The 27430-nt window shown below is 37.2% G+C and overlaps 1 protein-coding gene across 1 annotated transcript in view; it reads right to left on the bottom strand.

Annotated features, from left to right (window-relative positions):
• Positions 1-315: 315 nt before the first annotated feature.
• TMTC2 (transmembrane and tetratricopeptide repeat containing 2) overlaps positions 316-27430 on the bottom strand; it is a 259941-nt gene continuing 232826 nt past the window's right edge. The window contains exons 11-12 of the mRNA XM_010561834.1: positions 22078-22141; positions 316-495 (exon numbers count right to left, since the gene is read on the bottom strand). Coding sequence (XP_010560136.1) covers positions 316-495; positions 22078-22141 — 244 coding nt within the window. The remainder of the gene's footprint in view (positions 496-22077; positions 22142-27430) is intronic.

Below are 27430 nucleotides of genomic sequence, written 5' to 3'. Positions count from 1 at the left end.
ATACCCACCCAAAAGTAAGCAATATGGGATTTGCAATGATCTATCAAATATGCCAGAACACCTTCTCTCAAGTGCTATGGTTCTAAACATTTTTGTGGGGTAACAAGTCCTTCATGAATATCTCAAAGTCTCCCTTTTTCTATCTATCTAGCAAAAAAATTTAAGCCAAAAAAGCAGAATAGCTTCTCCTAGCAGCAATTAAGACCTCTGATCCTTGCGGTCAAGTCCAATGAGTTCTCTGATCAGACAATTGTGTGGAAGTTCTAGTTCGTGGTTTTAATCAATTCAAGAAAAAAAAGTTCAGAGTTTTCATCATCATGTTTTGGATGTCTTCAAACCTTGTTTCTCCATGATATTCCACAATTTGCGAAGATTGGACTGAGTGATGACATCATCAGGTTTAAGTTGAAGAGCAAGGAGGTAGTTTTCTTCAGCCTCTTTCAGTTTACCATTCAGATGGAGAATGGCTCCAAGATTCATTAGGGCAGCTGGGTACTGGTACAAAAAAAAAAAAGGGAAGGAGAAATATTAGGAATATTTTCAATTTTTCTTTTCAGACAATCTTCTTCCACTTAAACAAATTATTCCCTTATGTTTGCAGACTTTTCATGGAAGCAATTTAGCAATTTAAGCAAATAGAGATAACAAGAAAAAGTTTCTGAGCAGCTGCTGTATACTTTGTGCTTTAAACAGGGCAAGCTCTGGTGTCTACAGGCATAGACTTCTCTCTTTAATGAAAAAACACAGAACTCATAAAGCTTTACATGTGGTAACGTCGGCATAGCACAGTTTCCAAGAGAAAATTAAAGTAATCCAAGAGCGGATTAAAGACAGGAATTTAATTTTAATTCAACCCATTGCCAATAAAGAGTTTATAATCATTGGGAATAGTTAACACATTGGAATTCATCCCTTTTTTCTTTGTCTTAATTATAACTAGTAGAAAATACAATCTGTTCTCAGATTCTAAGGATGTTCAGGGGTCCTAGGACATCCATTTAGATTCAGGCTGTGGCAATTATTTCTTAATGAACGATTTAATAAAATTAACAATGGTGGAAACACATGCTATTTTAATAGCAAAGATGTGAAAACTTCATAACAAATCCATTAAAAAGCTTCTTATGTTACTAACAATTTTTCCATCTTTAGCTAAAACAAAATGTTTCTTGTTTTTATTTTTTCATCTTTAGATTATTCCATTATGAAATAATAGGTTGTTCATGATAATTAAACATGCCTGGTTACTGGAGTTAAATATTACAAGGGCAGAAAAGCAGATTTATGAAGCTGAAGAGAAGAGTCTAACCTACTTTTTTGCAAGTACCTAAGGTATTCACATGCTAGTGAGAGCACAGTAAAGGCATTTGCCAAACCAGTACCTTGCATTTCAAAGAAAAAGGGGACAAAATACTACACAAAGTTCACTGTGGTTCTCCCCCTCAGGTCATTATCATTTCCAATGAGCTTCAGGAACACTCACTTTCGAAGCCATGTAGTTTTGCCTCAGAGGATAAGTGTTTCAAGACACCACTCACCAGTGTTCTGATCAAAATGCAATGGTCAAAATGTGAAGCCACAGGGAAACTCGGCTTCAGATGACTGTGTGGGGGTGTTGGTATGCTTTAGAAGTCCTTCAGTGACAATAACGTCAGGAAAATATGGTAGATAGAAGGCCAATAATATATGCACTAGAGTTGGTCTCCCAGACTGAGGTGGTTATAGGAAGTCATTAGGATGAGGAAGACTTACCCATGTTCCAAACCTCTCCACTAGCAAGTTAAACTCATTACTCTTATCCCTCTGAATCAAGCTTCACCCCCACCCCCTATAATTCTTGTATCCAAAACCTAAATTTTGTGGTGGAAATGTTGTTCAGAACATTCTCTAGGTTTATGTCCTACAAATATTTCTTCTTTTTTTCAGCTTGCTTCCTGCTTCTTTTCACCTATTAACACATGCCTCACAAAAACTCATAAACATCAAATTTTCAGAACAACTGGCTTCCAGAGTTTCAAAATTAAGCAAAACAAAGTGATTTCAGCCCTCCCTATTGTAAACACCGTAATGCTAATGCAGTGGAATCTGGAGATGTTATTTTTAGATTTAATTTTTCTTGCTTTACCCTGATAGATTATTTCCACGACCCCTACATCAGTTACTTCGTTCTACTAAAAATCAAAACAAAAAAAAAAAACCAGCTGGATTTTACGAAGTTTTCCCAGTTAAATACTCTCCAAAATTTCCTCTTCAGTCATATTCTGTACAGAGAAGGAAAACTAAGCCCCTGAAATGTAATCTTTGCTACAGAGAACACGTATCGGCAGCCACATTATCATAGCTCCACCTTTGCAGTGCCAGTCTTGCATACTATTTTACAATGAAATAATACGCTCCTTAATTACAGATGTTCTGGGTGCTAATTACAGTGATGTCACTGAAGAATGATCAGAAAACAGCTCCACTGTATATGGATGGCTGTCTGAATATCCACACATTTTATTTATTCATTTATTTTTAGACCTAAGATTGTTTGAGCGAATTTTCTCAAATCATGAGTAGGATGGTCCTTTCCCACTAATTGTGCTCCTTATTTGTCTAATGAGAGTTTATGAATCAAACATTTTTTTCAAGAGGACAGTTATTGACACAGAACTGTCTTCTCACTTGAAATATAACTATGTGCATGTGTTTGCATGTAGACAAAGCTTGCAACGGATAAGGATTAAAAAACCTTAAACCTAGAAAAACTCATACTAAATAAGACACACGTTAAAAAGTGCTCAGGGCTAATTCCACAGCATCCACCAACTTATTGTGTGGGAAGTAACACAGTTGTCTCATATGGCTTCCAGAATTCCTCTCTATTTCCTTTACCCCCCCTCCGAAAATATGGTATGTGTATGGTACTAATCAAGTACTCTGAAGAACGTCATATATATAAGACTATATGCCTAGCTAAGAAAACTCCTCTGCCATCACATCTTTAATTTATCATTTCATTACAGCAAAGAACAAAAACATCTAGAAAAAGAAAAAACTGCAAGCCTTTTAACTGAACTTGAAATTTTCCACCTCCTACACATCATTCCTGATTTCCTGGAGACCCAACAAATTTTAGGCCATTAATGCTCTAAACAAATGTATCCATGAAAAATGTGAACTGATAACTCATTTCAGGTAGTGCTGAAAAAGTTCATTCCAACTCCTTCATGTTTCAAATAAAGAAAATGCATGGGATTTTGGAAAGATTGCTCCTTAACTTTGTAGGGTATCATCAGCCACCCCAATATCTATGGTTTATTGTAAGAGTTGCAAGAATCTTGGGTGACTGCAAGATTATACATCAGTGCCATCGCTCTCTAACAGCTATAAATGATGGTCTGAGGACAAGAGAGCAACAGAGTTTTGCTATAGCTTTTCTTCACATACATTGTCTTTTATTAAAGACAGCTGATAAAACTTTTCAGTACGTTAACAAAGGCGGTCGACAGCTACCAGTGCAATAACATGGGACTTGTAGCACTGTGTAACAAATGACACCACCTACTACTTCAGAGACTTGAAAGGAGAAACAGGCCTGCCTTCATTTCCTTTTGGAGACAGATGCTTTACATCAAAAAAAGCTGACTGGCATTTCTATCGGGGTTATAAATGCTGTCTTTTATGGTCTATTGGGAATTATTCCCTTTATTAGCATTTTTATCATGGTGTGCTTGTTTCCTCAGTGGGTTTTTATGGGGGGGTGGGGGGAGGTGCTAATGGGGAAGAGAGGAGAGGAATAACGGAGTAGTTAATGAATAACAAAATAGCAAAAGGCATGCATTTAGTTACCCAAGGTGTTTTTGGTTTACACTGATGACAATTCTTTCAAACTTTCTCCATATTACCAAAATAAAAGGAGAGCCTTGGGGCATGCAAAACTTTTAATGTAAATTAAAGTCCTCTCTAAAATTAGAGAACTATGGAATCTCCAATTAATTCAAAATAATTCTGAGCAGTATTTCAGGATTGCGCTAGTGTAACCAAGTACAGTATTGGACCCACAAATGGAATGAATCTTAATGACACAGAAGATGAACTGATTCCTTGTTCATCATCTCTGGCTCCATATATAGCAAATGCCATATCAGAAGAACAGTGCCAAAGAGAAGACGACAAGTTTACTATTACATATGCCTAAGAAGTTTTGGAGAGAGAAACAAATGGACAACCCTTAACCTAGCTCAAAAACACCACTTGCATGGCAGACAAGTACGAACAAACAACAGCCCAAACACAAGCAATGAAAACTGAAATTGTTTTCCTCAAAGCTCTGCTAACAAACGACCTCTGCTCAACACCACAGAGGCCAGGGCTGCAGATCCTGAGAAGAAAGTGCATTTTGTTCCTGACGGGGTACTTATAAGGAAAATATGCCAATTTTTACTCCACTAGAATCACAAGTGCAAGCAACTTCTCACTTAGCCATTTTAAAAGGTCACTGAATAGATGTTGCCAATATTTGTCTTGCTTTTAATGAATTACTGCAGTGCGTGATCTTGTAGATATTTCAAAACAACCCCAGGACTGTTTAATGAATACTGTAATCACCATGGCCAATCCTTCAGAAACACAGAGGTTAAGTGTTTTGTTTTAAAACAGTGCAATTAAGGACACTCGTTCTTTTAAGGGTTCCTGTTGAGTGAAGTCCATATCTAGAGAAGGACACAAAATGTCATTCACATGTGAATATTTCATCCCAACACTTTTAGTTAAATATGGGTGAAGAATTCAGGTATTTCCCTTTGATAACCAAAGATACATAGGAGGTACAATGACTGAGTAGTGAAGCAGCAGAGTATTAGTTGTAGAATGGCTAACTAAGCACGAGAGCAAAGCACGGTGGACTGCTTCATCTTATCAGTGACCATGGGATAATGTGCTGTCATGCCTTTTTTATCCTCCTACACCGGTGGCAAGAATTTCCACTTGAACTTAAATTACTGGTGTTACTGCTGTAGCACAGCATAGTATTTTCTGAAGCAATCAAAATGTCAACGGCTCCTTTTTTATCGCTAAAGAGAACTGTGGACAACAGAATCATTTCAGGGGTGTCACTCGCTTTTGACAGACCTCACAAGTTTTGAGTAAAACCATGACACCGGAGTTGCCCCAAGATGTAAGCATACTACTTACTTTAAAGCACGGGGGTGGGCAGAGAAGGCAGGAGAGGCGGGGAGGGACACGCAGTGAGACGGTTGCTGCCAACTGGATCTTACTCTCCAGTGCAACACATTGACAAGACTGTAAATTCAGCAGTGACACATGGAAGTAGACCTTTTTATAGAAGCAACCTAGAGTTGCCAGACAAGCCAAGTGCGAGTTATTCCTCCCAGAGACTCATGTTTCTACCTGGTTCTCTGCTACAAGGCTTCTTAAGAACTGCAGTTTGCATATGCTATGTCTGTTATTTTGTTCTGAACAGCACATGAATCACAACTAAGACACTGATCTCCAGTAAGTTGGCTAAGATGACAAGAGTAAATTGTCTAGGAACAGATAACTTGGTGCAAAAAGCATTCTGGAACAAGATGACAGGATGTATGGCAAAATATTATGGATCAGACAGAATAAAAAAGCATAAAATTCAGAGTTGAGAGGGATTTCCTGTGTCATCAGCCCAGACAGCAAAGCATTCAGTTCTGCTGGAAAACACAGAAATCAGCATCTTTACAAACTCTTAAAATGGAAGAATGCTCTGCAACTTTTCCTCTACGACAGTTAAGTACATTATTTAAATTGTAAGTCTGCTCATGAACAATTCCAGTAAGTATGCTTTTGTGTCGACAACAGCTTTCAGCTTAAATAGTGAAGAGGGGAAATGGAGAGAAAAACATTCTCCCTGCAAGTACTAATTTGAATAAACATTGCGAAGAGCAGTTTCCACGGTTGTATTAGGCAGACCTAAACGTCTCTGCTGCAAAGGCAGCCTGCGTTCTGATCAATTACCTTAAGACTGACTAACATACATAGCTATAGAAATCTAACTGACAATAGGTCTAGGCTCTAGAGTGGAGTGGATCCTTGGATTCAGTCATCATCTTTAAGAATACTACGTTGTTAACACTGATAGAGAACAACCTTAGTTATTATTTATCGGTATGTCACTAAACAGAAAGAGACTTCCTTTAGTGCTCTATTCATATTTTGTTCACCAAACTAACAAATTATTAATCTCCAGGGAAGATGAACACCCTCCAGAAAAAAAGACATCAAAAAAGAAAACACATAAAAAAAATAAAGTAGATGATAGGAAAAAAATAGTTTCTGTTTGATAACATTTATGTAATAGTCTCAGGTTAGGATAATATATCAAGTTAATACATAAAGTTAATAAGGCAGAAAACCAGCATGAGTTAATACCTGGTCACCTTAACAACTGATGATACTACAAAAATGTTAGGTCATGTACATTTTTGGTTTTGTGTTGTTTCTTTTTACTTTTTTATTATTTTACATTTGGACACTCTCATCTGGACATTCAAAGCAGATGACACTTTAAACTGCCTGCTGAAAGGAGAATATACATGGAAATTGTTTGTATGCATCTAGTCCTGTGTGCTTTCAAACACTGGAGGCTATCATGACTAAAATTGCAAACTACAGGATATGTACATTTAAAACCAGAAATTAAAAAGTGAAGGAAGGGGTTTTTACCATTTTTTTTATATTTATGGGTGGCAGATGTGGGAGTTTCCATCCACATGCACACTGTGAAATTATTCAGTTTGCTTGTACATTTAACATCGGCATCTTAAGGAAACCCACAGCTGTGAGTCAGGGAATAGTTCTAGACTTGGCATGGGAAGGAAGCATCAAGCAGTCTACCTCGTTTCTCAAATTATCACATCAATAGGGGACATTTTAGCATCAATGCTCTCCAGCCAGTGGAGATTTTTTTCCTCAACATCTTTTTCATCTTAACCTTCACAGACTGCTCAGAGTTTTAAAAACATAGTTATCCAAAACCAAACAAGCATATATAGATATATGTTACATCTTGCTGCTGAAAAGCTGTCTACCATTGGCCTTAATATAAATTCAGAGTATACTGTTTTATATATCAGCAAGTTAACAAAAGCATGTGTTACAACTGGTAAAGGCTGCAGATCATGCAACAGCAGAAAAAGTCCCACAAAAATGTACCGACATTTGTAATTTCTGTGTAGCTAGATTTTTTCCCCCAATGGCCATGCATCAATTGCTTTGATTTATGCTTAAAAAACCTCCTAGTAATCACTCTCAGTTTATATAGGAACCGTGATGGACATTTTTAGATAACATACTTGTATTACCATAATAAAAGCTAAACAGGAACATACGTTATGAGTATTTAATATTATGGTTATATTTTAAAAAAATAATAAACATTTTCCAGGCCTCAAAGTGTTTCTAATTAAAATTCTTTGCCTTCCAGCTCAAATGTTGTCATCAGTATAGGATATGATAATCTTATCCAATTTTCCTAGCACTTTAGGATTTCATTAAAAAAGATCTTCAAATGACTTATTTTTTGTTTATAGAAATCCAGCTGTGCTCTGATGTCTGCAATTTGATAATTTTAATACATAGCTACGATTATGGTATAAAACATTTAACAACTTCTTTACCTTATCTATCACAAGTACGCTGTGTGCTAATTAGGAAGTGTGTACTCCCAGCAAGTGAGAAACTTGTTGAATAGAAATGTCAACTGTACTATCACACTGACAAATAGAAATTGCTCAAAATCTTTCAGTAACAGAATTTTGTCCTCTTAAGAAAAAAGTAAGAGTGTTTTAAAATGAAATTCAATCTGTGAGTAAATGTATTTTTGCATGCACTTTCTTTTTAAACCTTGGAAACCAGAAAAATAAATGGCTTTGTGTTACTGCCTAAAGATAAACCCCACTTTTAATTTAAAAGAAATGTAGAGTGTTAAAAGAAAAATGAATATACTCCACCCAGCAGCGCACATGCAGGGCTGATTAGAATAGCTGTCCACATTTACACAATCAAAACTGGCTAATCTTCAGAAAAAACTCTAATTTACAGATCATCTGAGATTATGATCACAAATGCACTCACAGTATATATTACTAGCATTAAAAAAAGTTCATTTTTTTCAATCAAATAAAATGTCATTGGAAAATAAAAATGCCCACTGCGAATGAACCCATCATCCACCTATTTTTGCCCAGATGCTGATCAAATACATCAGTACCCAGAGAAGGTTGTATAGTTTTTCAAGATGCTAGGCACAGGCATATGAAGTACTGCTTGAGGCTTCCATTTTTGAGTAGAAGAGCCAACTACTGAAATTTCAGAAAGAAGCAGCGTTCATTTCTGGCCTTGAAAATTTAGTGAAGTTCCAATTAAGGGAATCTCAACATCACAAGATTTCCAGTATTTTGACTCAAGATGTTCAGGTGAACGTTAAGTGTCAAACAAGGCTTTGCACCTTTGGCTGACAAGTGTAGTCAGCTGAGTTAAATGCTTGAGAACTTGATTAATATTGATATTGCTGTATGTTTTCCAAAACTATTTAGGTATTTGCAGTTGTAAGGTATAGCTTTCAGGCACATTGTGTAAACCATTATGCAACTTGACATACTTGCTTTGAGCACAGAGAATGAGAATCTTGCTAATTTGTTCAAGGCTTTTATCATATGCAATTGCTATTAAGACAGCCCACAAAAAAAGCGTGATATTAAAGCATTACAGAAGCAGGAAAACAGAAAACACTAAGGGATTATGAGGCATTGTAGGATGTTTTAGGCTGAATTTTAGCCTTCATTCCACCGCTCTATTGACATGCTTTCTTTTGACTAACTTTCCCTAGACAACTGAATCAATCATTATTCCTCTATTGGTAATAATTTCACTGGGCAGGAAAGTACAATTGAAGTCTGTCACATGAAGTGATACAATTTCCATAATAACATAGTTTATCAATAGTGTCTGAAGGTATTTTCAAATTGGTCAAAAAATGCAACTTCAGCATGTGGAAATGTTACCAAGGCAAATAAAAACTAATTCCATAACTTTGAAAAAAAGTAACAAAACTCTTGAGGTGATATATCGTTCAAGGAACTACATTTTCATTACAGAGTAGACAAAACTGAAAATGCTTGAAAAAAATCCTGTTCATAAATATTTTCTTTTCTGAAATCTCTACATGGAAAACCTTAAAGTATTTGCATATCAATCTTTTTTCTTCCCCTTTGCCTGTTTTCATCTGGCTCCTATCACTTCCATATTTGTTGCGTAGTGCAAAAAGGTTATGCCCACACTCTGTCTTGACTTCATTTTTGCCCACAGGATTATGAGAGCAGCTGAGAGAAGAGGCACATACTATTGGTCCTTTGCAAAATGCTGAATTACAGTGCTGCGTGTAATTCCTAAGAATTCATGCCTTACTTTTTGGCAGCCAGTAACCTGCAGGTGTTCCCTATATAGTATTTAGCAATTAAATCTACAGTACATATTAAAATTATTAACTTCCACAGTAAGCGCAAGGATTTAATTTTGATTCTGGTAGCTTAAAGATTTTAAGGCTGTAGTTTCTAGAATTTGGTCTTTTCATCGCTAATAGTAAGACCACTGGGAACTAATTGCTCGCTAGGCTTTTACAAGGTTGTGACTTGTAAAAAAATAAAATTACTTTCTGCTAGGGCAGCCTTATTTACCACATTTGATCAGTGACACATACGTTTACAGTGCTTTGTAAATAATTAATCAATAACAGCAAAACATGTTCAATGGTTGATCTACACATCCTACTCTGAAAGGCTGCACTTGATACTGCATATGCCGATAACTGCTGTTTATCAAACAGAAATTTTCTGTATTCTTCAAACTAGATTTTTAAGAAACGGACACATGAAGCAACACTGTGAATAACATTTTCATTTTGAAAAAGGTTTAATTAATCATTTCTAAAGTCACAAGAGGATAACTAATATTTGCAGGACCAGCAGCAATTCCTGCCTCTGAAATTCAATGTCAAAAATTACTCAGTGAAACCAGATGCTTGCTCCAAACTGCCCCAGAAAAAAGCCCTCCATGACTCGAGCAAACTGTAATCCAGGGCCACCAGAATCTCTGCGCAGTTCCATAGTCAATGGCTCAGGTTAATTTGCCTTCTTGTTATGTATTTTCACTATACATACCATCCATTCTATATGAACACCACAGGGTCTTACAGAAATTAACTTTGGGTCCTACCTACCAGCAATCTTTTTGTTAAAGCTTGTTTCTGCCCCCAAATCAAAAGACTTGCCTCCTGTGCAATCTCCATAATCTCTGTTCAGAAAGCATTTTCTTCCTCTATAATGGGTAAAACATCCAATTTGTGAATTAATCAGCAAAAAACTCCATCAATGCAGCTATCAGAACAGAATTTTTCAAACAGAATTAATGAAGGATCATGTATTGATCTTTCACAAATGATAAAAACTAAGTCTGGTAATTTCAAGTGTATTTAAATGCAGTCAGAATGTGAAGAAATGAAGTAGGACTACTGAGTTGCAATGAACTCCACCAAATAACTCCACCATAAATATATTAATCATTTACCCCATGGAATCTAAGAGACACACAGCAAGCCTTCATATGGAATTTAATTTAGGGTTTTATTGTGCATTTTCATTTTTACTGTTGTTGTTATATTGGAAAAGATTTCTATTTTCTTTCACGCTGTAACTGTTTTCAGTGAGTTTGAGGCAGCCAGATGCTGAGGCAACTGGCATGGTTACAAACCATAATGTCAGATTAAAGTTACTTACTGTTACAGAAAGACAATCTTTACTGGAGCACCTGAAGAATTAGCAAAACTGCCTCAGCTTAGTAATAGAGCCGTTCATTATATGGAAGACATGTTTCAGAAGGGTAGGTACACTTGAATGTATATTTGCTTTCCAGTAAAACTAACTATGGTAAAGAGAATCAAGTAAATGCAATGTGCAGAGCTGACCAATATACAGTGGTTCGGAATGCCTCAACAAAAAGGGACTGTTCTTTGGGGGAAATTAAAAGCTATCCATCCCTTCCTCCCTGCATCTTCTCATTAGCAGACATCCGATCTATAGACTGCAACTTTCCCGGGAAAAATACATTGAAACTGGTACTGAAGTTACTCTTAAAGACAAATTCCAAGAAAATTACTTCAGCCAGACACCTGCCACCCACCCCCTTCCTAGCAGTCTGCAAACAGACAGTTCTTCTCAGGCAGCTCTCAGGCCCAAACGAGCCTTGTTGTAGGGCATTTTTCATCTACCCAATCACCTAGATACACCCAGAGGTGTGGGAGGGTGGGGGAGAATACCAGTTGCATCAAAACCATCTTGTGAAGCAGAAACGTTCGTCCTCCAGAACTTGTGGGGAAAAAAATCTAATAGGATATGCCAGCCCACAACTAAAAATCATTCTAGGAATGAGAAATACATCAGAACTATAGATTAGGAAGAAAATTAGGAAGTTATTTATGGCAAAACATCCTACTGAGAATGTAGTGTTGCTGGGTTTATTTAATGAGCATTAAAAACACTTCCTTACCAGTTCTAATTGCATAATAAATTCGTTGCATTGTTTCCAGAATCAGCACTAGAATACTCTATTAGGAAAAACCTTGCTGGATTCTCTTTTAATTGAGTTCAAACAGATGGTTTAATTTCTGAAATGCTAATCTACTGCTGTGAGTTCTGTATTTCATGGCACTTTATTTTTGATTGACACTGAGGGCTACATTTACAAGGCAAAGCCAATCTTGCTCTCCCCAGGAACTGATGCAGGCAGCGGAGTACCCCCTGCCATACTACTATCAGATGTGAATCACAATCAAGTGCATAGGTCTATCCATGATACATCATCTTCACTTCCACAATTTCAGCGAAGAGACTGCACCTTTACGAACTACTGCCTCCCATTATCTCAAAGCAGAATGATTCCTTTTATTTAACTCAGTAGTACAAATCTAACCTGTGACTTCCCATTAATTAGTTTCGCAAACCTATTTTTTGAATTATTCAGTAAATGAACATCATGGTTGAGTACAAGCACAACCATCGCACTGTTATTTTCATACTGAAAAGTAATCATAGAAAAAAAAGTTATCTGTCTACTAAGATGTGGATGAAAAACACTAAAACACTGGATGAAACAAATCTGCACTCCAAGAGACAGGCCTAACCAACCTCACATCCTTTTTTCTTCAAATAATTTTGATGGTGGACTGAACATATCTATATACCAGAAAAAGACTTCAGATTTGCATAATGAAAATACATATAAAAAAACAGAAAAAGAAATGTGAGGACACTAAGTTTTCCATTTAAGTTAACCGAGGTGCAGTCCTACAAAATTTCTGAATCAAGGTCTTAACAATAACAGAGCTCAAGTATCATTTGGTATGAGAAGTTCTTCTCTTTGGAGAATTTATAGCCTATCCATTGAGAATTACAATCACCCGATGGGATCGGAAGAACAGTGTTCTGTACCTAGGTAGGTGCCTGGAGAGAAAACAGAACTTATACCTTAATACTTGGGTGACTAACTCTTCGGAAACATCACTGAACTAACAGTAAACATGCATGATTTTTGTGAAAACATGGTCATTTACTTTTTGGAGATTTAGCCATGTAAACATTTTTGAAAACAGAGCCTACAATGGAAAATGGGTGCATAAACCAAAATGCTTTGGGGTATTTTTTTTTGTGAAGAAAAGACTTTATTAGCAGCTCCAAGCAGCACAAGGGATTGCCACCAGACATACTGAAAACCTTGTAAGACCTATATCCTAAGCAAATAGGGCATGAATTATCAAAGAGTTTCTTTCTCAAATTATACGTGGCCTGATTTCAGCTGGGATATAGAGTTAATTGTCTTCTTAGTAGCTGGTACAGTGCTATGTTTTTGAGTTCAGTATGGGAAGAATATTGATAACGCTGAAGTTTTCAGTTGTTGCTCAGTAGTTTAGTCTAAAGTCAAGGATTTTTCAGCTTCTCATGCCCAGCCAGCAAGAAAGCTGGAGGGGCACAAGAAGTTGGGACGGGACACAGCCAGGGCACCTGACCCAAACTGGCCAAAGGGGTATTCCATACCATGGGATGTCATGTCTAGTATATAAACTGGGGACTGGGGGCAGAGGGATCGCCGCTCAGGGTTAGTTAGTTGCTGGGCATCGGTCGGCGAGTGGTGAGCAATTGCATTGTGCATCACTTGCATATTCCAATCCTTTTATTATTACTGTTGTCATTGTATTAGTATTACCATTATCATTATTAGTTTCTTCTTTTCTGTTCTATTAAACTGTTCTTATCTCAACCCACGAGTTCGACTATTTTTTCTCCTGATTTTCTCCCCTATCCCACTGGATGGGGGGGAGGTGAGTGAGCAGCTGCGTGGTGCTTAGTTGCTGCCTGGTGTTAAACCACAACAACATGTTAAGCACAAAATTACTGTTTCAACAGTTCTTGGTAAGAGTAAGTGATGATTTAATGAAGATGTGAAGGTTAATTGAATTAGAAAAGAGGAGTTATAATATAGTTGCTTATTTCCAACATTTGTTCCTCCTGTTAAAGAAAAGCATGCCTGTACATTTTACAGTTCATGAAGACAAATGACTCAGAAATACACTACGCCAATAATTAGACTGTGGAAGGATTAACATTTATGGGAAATTTGTAAACATTTTCATAGCTAAAAATGAAATGAAAAGCACCCCAAATTACCATGACAACTAGTTTCTGGCTTACTTTGCTGAGTGTTTCTGGGTATGCTTACTGTTTGAAAAACTTTACATTAAGAAGAGTTCATAGCTGCTTGCATAATTTCACTTGAAGAAATCAGGAACTACAGAGCCCCATTTACCTCTCACATGCAGGAGAAACAGTAACAACTCTAACCAAAATGGTGTTACTGCAATGCAATATCTATGTAAGGAGAAGAAACTCAAATGTATTTTAATTTCAGTTATTTAGAACTTGCACAGACAAAATACTTATGTATTGATTACGATATCAATGTATAACAAATTATTCTAGATGGGAAATAAACAGCAACTTAAAGGCATTTTAATTCAATTCCAGAGCTCACAAATTACACTGAGCAAGCCAATCGATCTCAGATATTTGCGTATTTAACTGCTTGTATAATCAGAAGAAAAGAGTACAAATGCACTCCCCATAATCTAACTCTCACAAAACTGAGCTGAGAACTGTAATGACATGATTTCCAGCTTTCTCCTATGCTTCTTACACAAAGATGGATCACAATATCAAGATCCAGATTCAAGTATCCCATAATCACCCCAAAGCACGTTCAATCTTTGCTTTCACAGAGCTGCTACAATGCATGAGAAAACAGACATAGAGTTTTCTGGGGTAAGACTATAAATATTCTCCTGTATTTCCCAAAGGAAATTCAGTGTTTTCCACAGCTGAGTAAATTGGTTTTCAAATTATACAACTCATCCTGATATTGTGCTTCAGTATTACAGGTAAATATCCCCATTCCAATAGCCCGTGTTCTTTCTTTGTCCCCTGATGGAGATCACAGGGATGAGAAACGCTATATGGGTTTTTTTGTTTGTCTGTTGTTTTTTTTTAAGGTGGGAGGCACTAACCTCTGCTGAAGTAGGAATACTTTAAGATTCAGAACAACAGCCTGTACACAAGCCTGTCTTGAAGCTGACAACTGTGCACAACAAAAAACCTAAATGTGTCTTTAAAATATTTAGGAGGACCATGAACAAATATAATTCCAAATATAGAAAGATAACTTTTTGTTCAAAAGAATAAACACAGTTTTCCCCAAATAGCTGGACAGAGATAACATATATGACTTGCACTTAGCCCCTGGAAGGGCTGAAGCAGCAGCAGCAGCAACAACAACAACAACAACAACAACAAAAGAAAATTGAGCTGGGAGCCCAAATTAGAATTAAAAAGCTTTCCAGCTCAGGAGGGGCAGAGAGAGTTCATGCATGGATAAGCTCTTTACGTGGAGAAGTGTTGCTATTTCTGTGCAAACATTGAAGAGCCTTTCCACCTGAAATGAAGGGCAGCTTGCATTCAGTTAATACTAATTTTCCTGAATTTCTCCATTCTGTACAACCTTTAGGCTAGGTCAGCCTTCTGCTAGGCAGGATGAGAAATGTCACAGCTATTCTGCTATCAAATCTCAGAGTCAGTCTTCCATTGCCTGTCACTAGGGAAAGTCTACCGAATTTACAGTAAACAAGAAAGCGTTCTCTCCTCCTTTTGAGATCAGAGAGTGATGTCCTCTTTTCTCTAAGGGTGTTCCACTATCTCCTCTCCCAGTGGAGCCGATCCATGCCTAGGCCTCCCACCCCTGTATCTGTCTGAACTCAAGCTATTAAAAGTATGCCATCTGGAAATACAGTTCACATCAGTCATGCCTATTTTCTCATTAGGAAGCCACAGTACCGTTTATAGCCCCTAAAAGTCCTGCATGCCCTGTAACAATTGGTTCAGTCTTTAGGAAGCACCAGAGCAGGAAGAACTGGACCCTGGGAAGTTTTCTTATTCCTCACACCTTCACCAGGAGAAAAGAAAGGAGGCATTTTCAGGAGGCCAAGAGCGCTGCTGGGCTGGAAGGAATCCACAGCCATTGATATCATTGAGGTGGGAAGTTTGGCACACTCAAGAGGAAGCCTTAAACAACGCGAGGCTTAGCAGCAGCTGGTGCTGGTAGCGGGAAGCTGTGCAGTCCTGACACAGGGCAGGAGAAGCTGGGAGCAGGTTGAAGGGCAGGCAGGCAAGCAGCAGAAGCTCCACCTGTCCCACTTTTGTATTTTCCGTGAAGGCAGACACAAGTAACGGAAGACAACTGAACGGGTGAATCTGCCGGATGCTAACTACCCAAAAATACAGCTCTGTGGTCATTCCGTGGCACCAGTACAAAAAGATAAAAGACTGCCATGTGTTCGTTACTTTGAATAAACAAGTAAAGAGACAGAAGAACATTTTAAAACAAGGATTTGCAACTGGAAGGTGTCAAGCTTTACTCGCAATAATACATGGTGTAAAAATCATACATGTACTGTTTCTCTAGGGGACTATGTCAGCTTTATCCATACTATGCTCTGGAAAACAGGAGTACGATGGCAAGACACTCCAGTTGGGTTTGGATAACAGGACCTAGGTAGACCTGCTCAAAAGAACTGCAGGAGCTATAGATTCATCACTGGTGAGGGATTTGCAGTACCCCAGGAGCAGTGTGAGGACGACACTGGGTCCAGTGAAGTGTGGAACAGTGCCAGTTTTTTGTCAGTTGAGGATCAGCTGCAGACAATTTAAGAATCACTGTTAACCCACCCATTACGGCCAGCAGCAGCAGAAGTAACATAGCAGGAGCTCTTAAAAGTTTCATGAAAATTCTCCCTGGTAATAACAGGACATGCCCGTAACAAAGCTGGCAAAATGTGTTAAAGCCGTCTCCCTCACAATTACTCCTAGCCTGGTAAAGCTACATGAGAGAAGTACTGAACGTTCAGGAAAGTCAAATAGGGAAATTTGGCACAGAAACACCTAAGGAAAAAATACATAATAAAGCAGATCTTGGTTACATATGTTTCAAGACAAAATCCAACATCTACTTTATTTTTTAAAGATGTATGTACTATCGGAAGTATATTCCTTTTCAGAGGTCTTGCCATGAATAAAACCCATATATTATGAACGCTTTCCATAAGGAGGCACTGAAAGCATGTTATCTATAAGGTGGCTATAAAAATGCAGTCAATTATCTGGAAATCACCAGCATTCTTCCTTCAACTGTTAGACAGCTCAAGGTAGAGCTTATTGCAAGCCTGGAGCCTTTGACATGAAATCTGTATTCCAGCATTGGGGGAAAAAAAATAAAAGCAGCACTTGTAGAAACTGCTTTTTAATATGATATTGTGTTAACTGATTACATAAACCCTTGAAGTCAAGAAATGGTTTAGTCCCCCACATCATGATTAAACCATCTAGTGGAAATTGTATTTATTTTGCTTATAGGTACATTTCTCCTTCCCCCCTCGTTCTATGTGTGTGTCTTTATGTATGTTGTTACAGTAAGACATTTAATCAAGCCCTTTTGAAGTGGTAGAGTGGAAACAGCTGTTTCTGACAATGTGCCGATGACACGGGGCTTAAAGCTGTCATGAGCTCCAGATTGCGAGCAGCACTAATATGTGCTTGGGATGGTGGTGACTTGCAGGTCATGGCACCTCCTTGAGGAATGCTTCTAAGCCAATCAGCTCAAGGTGGTGGCTCAAAGTCTTAAGGCTCTAGCGAGCTCGCTTTCATTTAATACTCTTGAGGTCACACTTCAAAGTGCCCTTTCTTCTCAAGAGCCACTGGCCATCTGTGGGGGTTCTAGAGCAACTTTTTAACGATTGGTCGCTTCAAGTTCAGACTTAAAAAATTAGAAAGGCAGCTCTATTACACAAACGATGCCTTAAAAGTTGAGTAAAAGCTTCAGCTTAAGTCGGTATCTCATATTCTTGTAAAGAATGCCAATTTAAAGAGAGTTTCTGGATGACTGACTTTTTCCACAACAAAGTGAGCTTAAAGCTCACATTTTAGAGTGCCTAACAACTTGTTGAAACAATTTCCTGGTTTGTGAATATTACAAGATGTAGGGCACCTAGAAACCATCTCTGAATACAGATTTTCTTCAGCAATACTCCCACTCAGGATAATTACCACATAAATGTCTTGCTGTCCAAGAAAATTACACTTTCATTTCTTCACGCAACCGAATTTGTTAGAACTAGACTAATGTGATTAACAGACATCTGAGCCAACATTGCGAGAACAAACACATATGGGCTTCTCACTGAGAAGGCTCTAAAATGCATTTGTTTTGATCATGGTAAATACACAATGTAGGAATGCATTTTTTGGAAAGTATTCAACAAGATCCAGGGGCTAGGGAAGCTAATCTCTGTAGGTTACCTAGAGAGTTGAAGGAGGAAGAGAGTCCTGTAAGAAATGATTCATAGCAAACAAAAGTAGATTCCTTCTCTGAACTGCTTCCTGGATTCCTCTCTTCCCCTTGGCTCTCCAGGGGAAAGTCAACTCTGTGAAGCCTATTTGGAAATAAATAGACATAATCTTGAGAATGTTTGCTTCTTCAGTGAAGTTTACGACAAATTATTCCCATCTCCACAGCAGCACTATATTCTACAGAAAATACTGTTCTTCTGAAATTTGACTGGAATTTACTTTCATAGAGGATAAACATACACTTACTGTAAATAAGGCCAATCATGAACATTATTAAGAGAACAGTTAGGTCTCCATCTGGAATAATAAAACTAGCCAAATTGGTGTTTTCTTTGCACCCAAGCTGCAATTCAGTTGGTGCTGCTATTGTACCAAAGTGTTTTAATTCTTTTACCCTCTGCAGAATGAAGGTGTATCCAAAAGCAAAGATGATGGTCAAGATGTGGAAACACATTTTAACACACCTACGCTGTATTCAGTTGTTCTTTTACTGGGTATAATTGTTTTGCAAATGCTTTATTAATTTTAATAAAGCTTTTCATGGAGAAAATAAATGGTATTTTCAGTATTTTTCAGTCCTCTCTGAATTAGTTCAATAATGAATGAATCACCCCCAATACTACAAAAATAAAATCTATCTTTGCTGTCTTAAAAACAATGGCTTGCATGTTTTAGAGAAGTTACATTTCTCCTGTAACTGAATACTATTTTTCTGGGGATGTTTTTAGCCTCTTTAGTCACAACTTTTATAAAAATGGATTAGTTGAATGAGAAAGTGACTCAGACATGAAGGCACATGGGCTGCTCACTGTTGTGCCCCAATCTCGAGACACTGAAATAAAAGAAGGCTTGCTTAGGAGACAAATGCAGGAGTGGAGACTGCTGTCTGGAAAAAACACTGAAATAGCGAACCAAGTAGCTCTGAAAGTTGTCACTCAGATGGCCATTTAAACTGGACCGGGGCATAGAAAAGCTCAGCAGAGCAGCTTCTGGATCCAAAAGGCTTATACGTTTGGGAGCAGGTGAGGAAGTATTGCTTATGTTGTATTACTTCATTCCAAAAGCAACAGGAGTGGTTGAGAAACCGAAGAAAGGGATGCAAAAGGAAAACAAAGCGAGAACACTGAGAACAAAATTGTCATGAAAGCTCAATGAGCAGACAAATTCGCTAACAATCAGTAAAAGATTGAGTTTGTAGTATACTAACATATTGCTGCTAAGGATGGTAATTTATAGAAGTGATATTAGAGATATTACACAATATGTAATATTTGCAATGAAATGGATGCAAGAGAGTGGAAATCTGAGTTTTGTTTCAGGCTGCACTAGCTGAAAATCTCTCAGGAGCCAGGGATGGGTTTAATTCTAAAGAATAACTGATAATTTAGTTGTCTCGGTACAGTGAATAAGGAAGGAATTTGTAACAGAGAAATGGATCTTCGACTTGGGATCTGGAGGAGTGACTGGGGAATCACAGGAGAAAAAAAATCATGCTGAAAAAGAAAGCAGAGTTTACTTGGGATCCTGATCCATAATTCACTAATGTCAACAGGTACCGTCTCAAGCACCAGAAGGGGAAAGGTTCTTGTTAAACAGATGCTCTTAGCACTTAATTGTTCTAGGAACAAGGCTGATCCACTGCACAGAATGAGACTTCAGCGCTACTACAGTATTCTCACTGAGAGGGAATTTGGGAACAGACCTCTTGGCAATTATCATTAAACAGGTGCACAGAAATATACATACAGATATGAGTATATATGTGGAACTGTATGTATGCATGTACATTACGTCACATTCATACATCTAGTATTTTGAATTTTCTACAAAGAAGAGTTTCTAGATCATTAGCGATCAATACAAAAAAAATAAAATGAAAATCCTTCAGCACTGTATTTTGCTTAAGGATATTTCTTTAGCATCTTGACTCACATAATTTTGCTGATCCTGCATATTCATAAGACAGTGAGAGGATACACAGGCTATACCCCAAATAAGAAGTTAAACCGTGGGCATTTTCTAGCTGTGAGGAGGGTTCCTACACAGCTCTGGACTGGGCCACTGCAGGCTCTCAGACAGTACCTGGGCACACTCTGAGAAGCTGTTTGGATCAACACTGGAGAGTCATCCTGGGCACATTTCATTTACCAGTACAGATGCAGCTATGAAGTACACAGGTTTTCACTCATTTGCACTCCCTACTCCTTTGGAAAGATCCGGAGCTTCTGTCTTACCATGACTGCCTTATATTGCTTACAACCTAGGAAACCTCCTCGAGTGGCTGCTTTTCCTCCCACCCTGAAACTACTATGGTAAATTTGAGAGTTAATAATAAGAAAAAAGATATGCATGACTACTTCTGTTTTTATTGTCATTCTTGAGAGATTGCCCTTGTACAGTCGTCAGCTGATGCTGGCAGTGAAAATGGATACAACTTTCCCACTCTGGATCGTTAAAATATTTTTAAAAAGTCACGAACCATATGCATACTATGCTTAGCTAGAAAGTTAAACTTTATCACCTTGAACATAAAAGTGAAATTAAATCTTAAAGAAAGCTGAACAGTAGTACCTATTAGATTTTAACTTAAACTAATCAAAGTTAGAAGCAAGTTGCTATAATAAACCGTTCCGATGATCTTATCCTGCAAAAAAGATACTTTGGTCTTAACATGTAAAGCTTGTCAGCAATACCTAGAAATACTTAACTTTTATAGTACCACTGCCATGAGCTAGAAGCCCTAGTTATTTCCAAGGCTCTCTGAGAAACCTCACACATATAATCATATTCATATATGGTTATATACGAATAAATATATTTCTGAGTTTCTAAGAAACATTTTGAGAGTACAATGAACCACAGAAAAGAGAAGAGGAACTGTACCAACTTTGAAGCAACTGAGACTATTCTTTCAACATTAAAGTACCCACTCAGAAAAAAACAGTCTTGCATCTGAAAGCATAAGGAATCACAAAGTCTGAACTGCTACCTCGCAAAGTATGAATTAAAGAAATACATACATTTTGGAGAGGGTCTTTTAAGAGATGGTGCGAAAGGGTGTAATTTCATATGAATAAGTTATTTTGGTTTTCTTGGATTATATTTTGTTAGCTTGTTTTGAGTCTTAGCTGGTGGTGCTTTTGATTCTTAAGTCTGAAAACTCTTGTTTTAAGCCTGTATTTTTTTTTACTTGGGCTTTTTCTTTTTTCTTTTTTTTTTTTTTTTGACTGAAATTGCTAACTTGTATCCTTAAATTTGACACTAGACACTTCTGTGACAGGAATGTGTTCTATATTTGATTTATTCCATAGACAAAGTATTAGGTATTTAAAATAAATTCTGTTCCATTTATATTCATGAATGTTTTTTCCCCAAAATGTGAAGGTAATTGAAAAGAAATATAACATTGAGAAAAAATGGTAAAAAGAAAATATTTTATTTCTTTAGTTCCTGATGCAATAAAATTGGAAATGAGATTTTCTTTTTAAAAAGGGTCTGTCACATACTCCTACATATTTCTGCTTCAAGGAATAAGCATTTCTTTCCCAATATACAACAACCTCACAGGTATTTACCTCTGAGGTAATATAATCTTCAAGTTTTTTGAAAACAATGTATGCCAGAAGTTCATGACAGAGGAAAAGGGATAAATGTGTTATTTAAAATGCCTTAAAGAGTGGATCACAGAATAGCCTTTCATTCTCTTTTACTAGTGAAAATAGATGGAATTAGGAGAGCTTTCCAAACTTAACATATTTAAAGGCAGATATATAAATCTAAATCTAGAAATCTTTTCCAGGTATGTTAGCCAAGTGAGACTTGTTGCTAGAACACTTCACTGAGGTAACTTGAAAGTATAGCGATTGGTTTGACAAATGAACAGCTTTATCTGACTATCCAATAATTAACCATTAAAAGAACATATATAACATAGGCTGAGAGATCAAATGCTCCAGCAAGAAGTTTTTCCTCGACACAAAGGGTTCAGCACTGTAGCAAGTTCATCAACTTAAATAATGGACATCATTAAGAAGGTACTTACATTAGGTCTTAATCCTGCTGCCATTTCGTAATACTTCTCGGCTTCTTCATTGAGACTGGCTTGTCTATCAGGACAGGAAAAAACAATATAGTTACACCTCATTTTCCTTGGGTTAAAAAAGAAACCATATCTAAAGCAGCGTAGCTAAAAACAAAATACCGCAACTAGTCCCCACTGTTTAAGGATATTACCCTAACAAATGCAAAAAAATGTCAATCTAAAAGATTTTTTTATAGTTCAGAATGTCCGTTATCACAAATCTTGTTTGCGTACCTTATTTTCTTTTTAGTTCTGAAATGGTATTAGTACATACTGGAGAGAAACGCAGAAGGCCAAACACTCATCTGAGGCAAAACCAGAGATGTGCCAGTCTTCACCAGAGGAAAATCTGGCTCGTTTTTTGTCATTAGCCATACTTTAAAGTATGAAGCTGTAGATTATACAATAATGCAGTTCCTTTCTTTGTGCCTCCCCAAAACCACTATCATTATAGAAAAAAAAATAATAATCAGAGAATACAATGATTTCTCAAAAATAGGTTTCATGATTCAGGGAATTAATTCAAAAAAGAATGTTCTGATTTCAACATTTACTCACATCAATCTGAGAGGGGATTTAAGCTTAGATCTCATATCCCAGGGGAACAAGATGAGCTTCTGGGTACTTGAAGCACTATCAGTTTACCTCTTTTTCTTTTCCTTACTAATATAGATGGCATCTACATTCTCCTAGTAGTTTAATTTCTATTTCTTCTCCCGAGTTTTTAGTTTAATGCCTTCAAATTCAAATGCAATAAGTTGCCAAAGAAATCCAAACACTTTTTTGTCTCAGCAGGCCCTTTTTACCTCTTCTCTCAAACACCTTTCTTCTCCTTTTGTCTCCACCTTCTTAATTTCCCTGCAGCTATTCATTTTGGCTACTGGCCCAATGAATATCAGTTGATCATGTACATGTCACAAGAAAGATGACAAATATGTAAGAACAACCAAGCAGGACTATCAGGCAGGCTACATATCTTCTGCTGAAGCTATTTGCTTTTTTTTCTGTGAAGAGTTAGGTCCCTTCATAGAAAGGTTAGGACAGGAGATCTTCAGCATATGAGTATTTGTTATGTGATTACAGATACATTTCTGTGATACAAAATGGGAAAATTAGAAAACAATGATAACACTGAGTAGGGTTGATTGTTGTTGGTTTTTTTTTCCTTTTTCTTCTGCTTCCAAGAACAGTTACTAGTTCAAACAGTATCAATCAACTGAGCACTTGTATCTGGAGATTTTACTTTGTTCATTATATGAGCTTTTACATGCTTTGTTATTCAGTGATCAAACTGTGTTCTAATTTTATGTTCCCATCCACCCGAATTTTAAACATTAGCCACATAATACTTGATAGGCAATTAATCCAAATCAACACATTTTGACAGTTATTGGTCTTAGGAGGAGAAAGGGAGGAAGGATAATCCCTTTGAAGTTTCTCACATAATTCACGTGCGAGCTGAAACCACTTCCTGACTAACAATTTGCCAAGTAGAACCTGGTTTATACCTGTTAACTGTTTTAAATTATGTGGCGCATGTATCATCAACTCAGTGGTTGCAGTGGTTAGAAACGATTGAATGTCTAAAAATACTCATTTAACCTGCTTCTGAATCACTCCTGATGGTCATTAGTAACACTTGAAACGACTGAAAAAAAAAAATCTCACACTTCCGAATTTCAGGATTTACTACAGGGCATGTAAAATGAAACATGTCACAGAGGTTGGTTTTTTTTTTTTCTTGTTTGCACAAAACTGTCAGGAAACAGCATTTCTGAACTTGGTGAAATTCGGTAGGATAAACAAGGTGCCTGGCTCAGGAGGCAGATACAGACAGTACTTCACCTCCAAAAAGTGTTGTTGGCATGTGAACGTGGAACAGATTAAAATCCTGTCCTCTTTTAGCCCAGTGGAAATACATGGCTTGCTTTCCTCCCACATGTACATCTTGAAACATGGATCATTAATTCTGAAGTTGAAATCAGTTTGAATTTATAGTTCTCCATTAAAAACGGCTTAAAGAAATGAATGCACACCACACTAATCTGGTCAGGAAAATGCCAGTTCCATTTCGGAGACATTCAGCAACAGTTCCTTTAGTTAAGATACAGCAGAATTCTGGTTCCCATTTTCACTGGAAATCTAAACTAGAAATTCATTATGTTAAGCCCTGGAATGTCTTTCCCTTGAGAAAAATTAAAGGCACAGAGGTAGGAAATTGCAGTAACCCTATGCCACTGAGCAGTAAAGGGCTCTGGATCAACGTCAAACAATGGAAGGACACTACTAAAGGAAACATAATTCACATTAGAGTAAACCATTAGATAAAGTGTTGATAATAAAACAGAAAGGAAGGAAAGGAAGCAAGGAGAAGTTCGGAAGACAGAGTCCTTTTCATAGTTACGAGATACATTTCAACCTCTATCCTAAATCTTTTCATGAAGACTGACCTTGAAAACATGTCTGATTTCCCCCATTAACACCTAGCATTCAATCTTATTTTAAGCCACAAAAATGTCTCCTCTTTTTATTCTCCTGTATCTCTTGATCTGAGCCTCCAGAGCCACCAGTTCCCTACATTTTGTTCCAGCTGACTGCCAGTGACACCTCAGAAATGTGCTTGACAATACATCGCTCTTAGGTTCTCCTGACACCCAGTTATATTCAGCTTGGATTCATTTTGAATCTTTATGTTGATCACTGGAAAAAATACTGCTTTAAGAGACAAACACCAGCAATGCTGACTGGTTTAGATACATAAACACGTGAATGGGAAAGGGTTATTTTTAACCTGCCTATTGCTTGGTATAAGGCTTTGGACTGTTGATTTTTTTTTTTTAAAGTGAAATCATGTATGTCACTCCAGCTATAAAGAAGTTTTCTTCAAGGAGATTCCTATTTTAAAATACTGAGTGTCAGTACTTGGCATTCTTAATGGACCTTTTTGTGTTGCAACAAAAATCATTATCAGATTCCATACATGTAATCCTTCATCTGCATCTTTTGTTTATAAAATTTACATAGATTTATAGTTACAAAATGTACATAGACTATATGTTTAGCCATACCTACATATATATATTTAATCACATGGACAGTAATTAAAGAATTAATAAAATCTGTTTAGACAATAACATAGGGTGAACTTGTGCCTAGGAGACCATGCCAGCAACTACACTTTGTGTTCAAACAGTCAGTTTACTTTGGAGAGCCAAAACACTCTCACAGATATGCACTGAAAAACAAAGACCATGTCATCTAGTATTGCTCTAATTTAGACTTCTGTTTTCAAATAGCCAATAAACATGCTATAACTTCACACAAGTGTTTCCCAGAACAACCCACTTACAGAAGCGTGAAAAAAACAGTTATTCCTACAAAATGTGCTTTTAAGTAAAGCTCTTCTTACGCTTGTTTTCATTTGGAGACAACATGAAGCTCCTTCCCTGTTTCTAATTAGCACAGCGGTATCACCACACTGCCATTCCTCATCCTAAAAGTAATCATCCCCCAGATCACAGGAAACCTGTCTCATGGCAGCTCACCTCAGTGTGCAACTACAAAGTGAACCTCGGCGCTGTTAATACCTGACTCAGTCACTGAAGCTACAGCCACCATACGGCATTACAAATACACGCTTCACTACATTCCATTAAAATGTATCTAGGTTTTCTGAAAGGCTTCAAAACTGCTATAAGCAAGAGCATAGCAAATACTACGAAAGTAAAACACATGACCAGTAACTGTTTTAAGAAAAACCACCCAAACAGCTACATGACCCTTGAATGAAGCTGTCTGGAAAACAAATTTGTTGAGAAAACAAATTTTACAGGCAGGCGCTATGCAAGTTAAAAGTTACCAGACTGCTGCAGAGAAATTAATTACATTCATCCCACATCTCACCCCATTACAGATGACTTGATTCATCTGGCATTACATTATCAGGATCCTACAAAAGTTATCAAGGCAAAAAATTAATAACTGTGTGTAATTAGCAACAGGGAGGTCTCTCAATAACACAAACAGAACTAACTCAGCTTTTTTTTTCTTGACTTCAGCTCCAGATTTAGTCACAAAAAGAGGAAGAAAACAGTGTTAAAATACCTGACAGAAGGAGCAGAAGTCTTTCTTGTGACTGCTAAACTGAGAACAGGCTACCTATAAATAAAGCTACTGCATTTGGACACAGTGAACAATTCTGTTGCAAATTTAAAAAAGATAACCCGCAGCATTCCAGTTCAAACTTTTCAAAACTGGTTAGTTTTTATTTAGGTTGCATTTGAATTTAAACATTTTTCTCAGAGAGTAAAGGGGTTAAAAAAAAGGAAAATATTTTAGCACCAGAGTAGAAAAATAAATTGGACTTGGAGGGAATGTTGTGATAATTTTCCATTCAAAGCAGCTGTAACCCAAATTTGAAAGAATTTGCCTGCAATCCTGAAGAAATGTCTACATGTTTCTGAATCTCATGACACTCCTTAGGCTAATGGTGGGAACAGGAGTATGACAGGAGGGAAAGATGATTCCTTTCTAATTCAAGAGTACATCACTGGGTAGAATATTTGGTCTGAAAAAAAATATTAGAATTTTCCAAGTTGCTGTTATTACCTCCCAGTCATTTTGGACACCTTGCATCACCCACATTAATATCAATTTCTGTCTCTTAGTCCACAACACATCTTTAAAATTTATCCTTTCTCTCTCACAACAGTCAATTCACTTCCATGCCCTGTGAACTTCTATAATGTATTTCCTACCTCACAGCTGTGCAGTCCATTCAAAATTCTTACTCACTTGCTAGTCAGTTTTTATAGCTCTCTACGGTACCTAAAGAGCAGTTGGTCACCTACATGAAACTATGATATTTAGTAATTTCAGCCTTTCGTTTATGACTGTCTTTAGCATCCACAGTTTCCAGCTGTGTCATTCTATGCCAGTCTGAGCACTTCCTTCTTTCCTTCCTGCTTTGTATCTTGGTATCTGCTTTCCTCTTGTAATCACCTCAGCTCTCCATCATTCTAAATATCCCAAAAATCAGCTGCTTCTGAAGTCCCACAGACTCATGATGGATTTGTAGCTGCTCCATCCTAGTATAGGAATATACATTCCCCTTGTCCAACAGCTATAATATAAGCAATACATTGAATAAATTGCTAAGTAAAGCAATGAACAAAGGCAGACAACAGAATCATAACCTTTTAGCAAAAATCAGTCAGATCATAACACATGCGGTTTTAAGCAAATACTTGGCAGCCCTGAATTTAACTTTGCCACCCCGACTCTTGCTAATCTTCCAGACCACTTTAGACTCCCA

The sequence above is a fragment of the Haliaeetus leucocephalus genome, unplaced genomic scaffold (assembly GCF_000737465.1).
Source record: "Haliaeetus leucocephalus isolate CR32 unplaced genomic scaffold, Haliaeetus_leucocephalus-4.0 Scaffold151, whole genome shotgun sequence".
NCBI classification, from domain to species: Eukaryota; Metazoa; Chordata; class Aves; order Accipitriformes; family Accipitridae; genus Haliaeetus; species Haliaeetus leucocephalus.
This window is presented reverse-complemented; position numbering and strand designations above follow the sequence as displayed.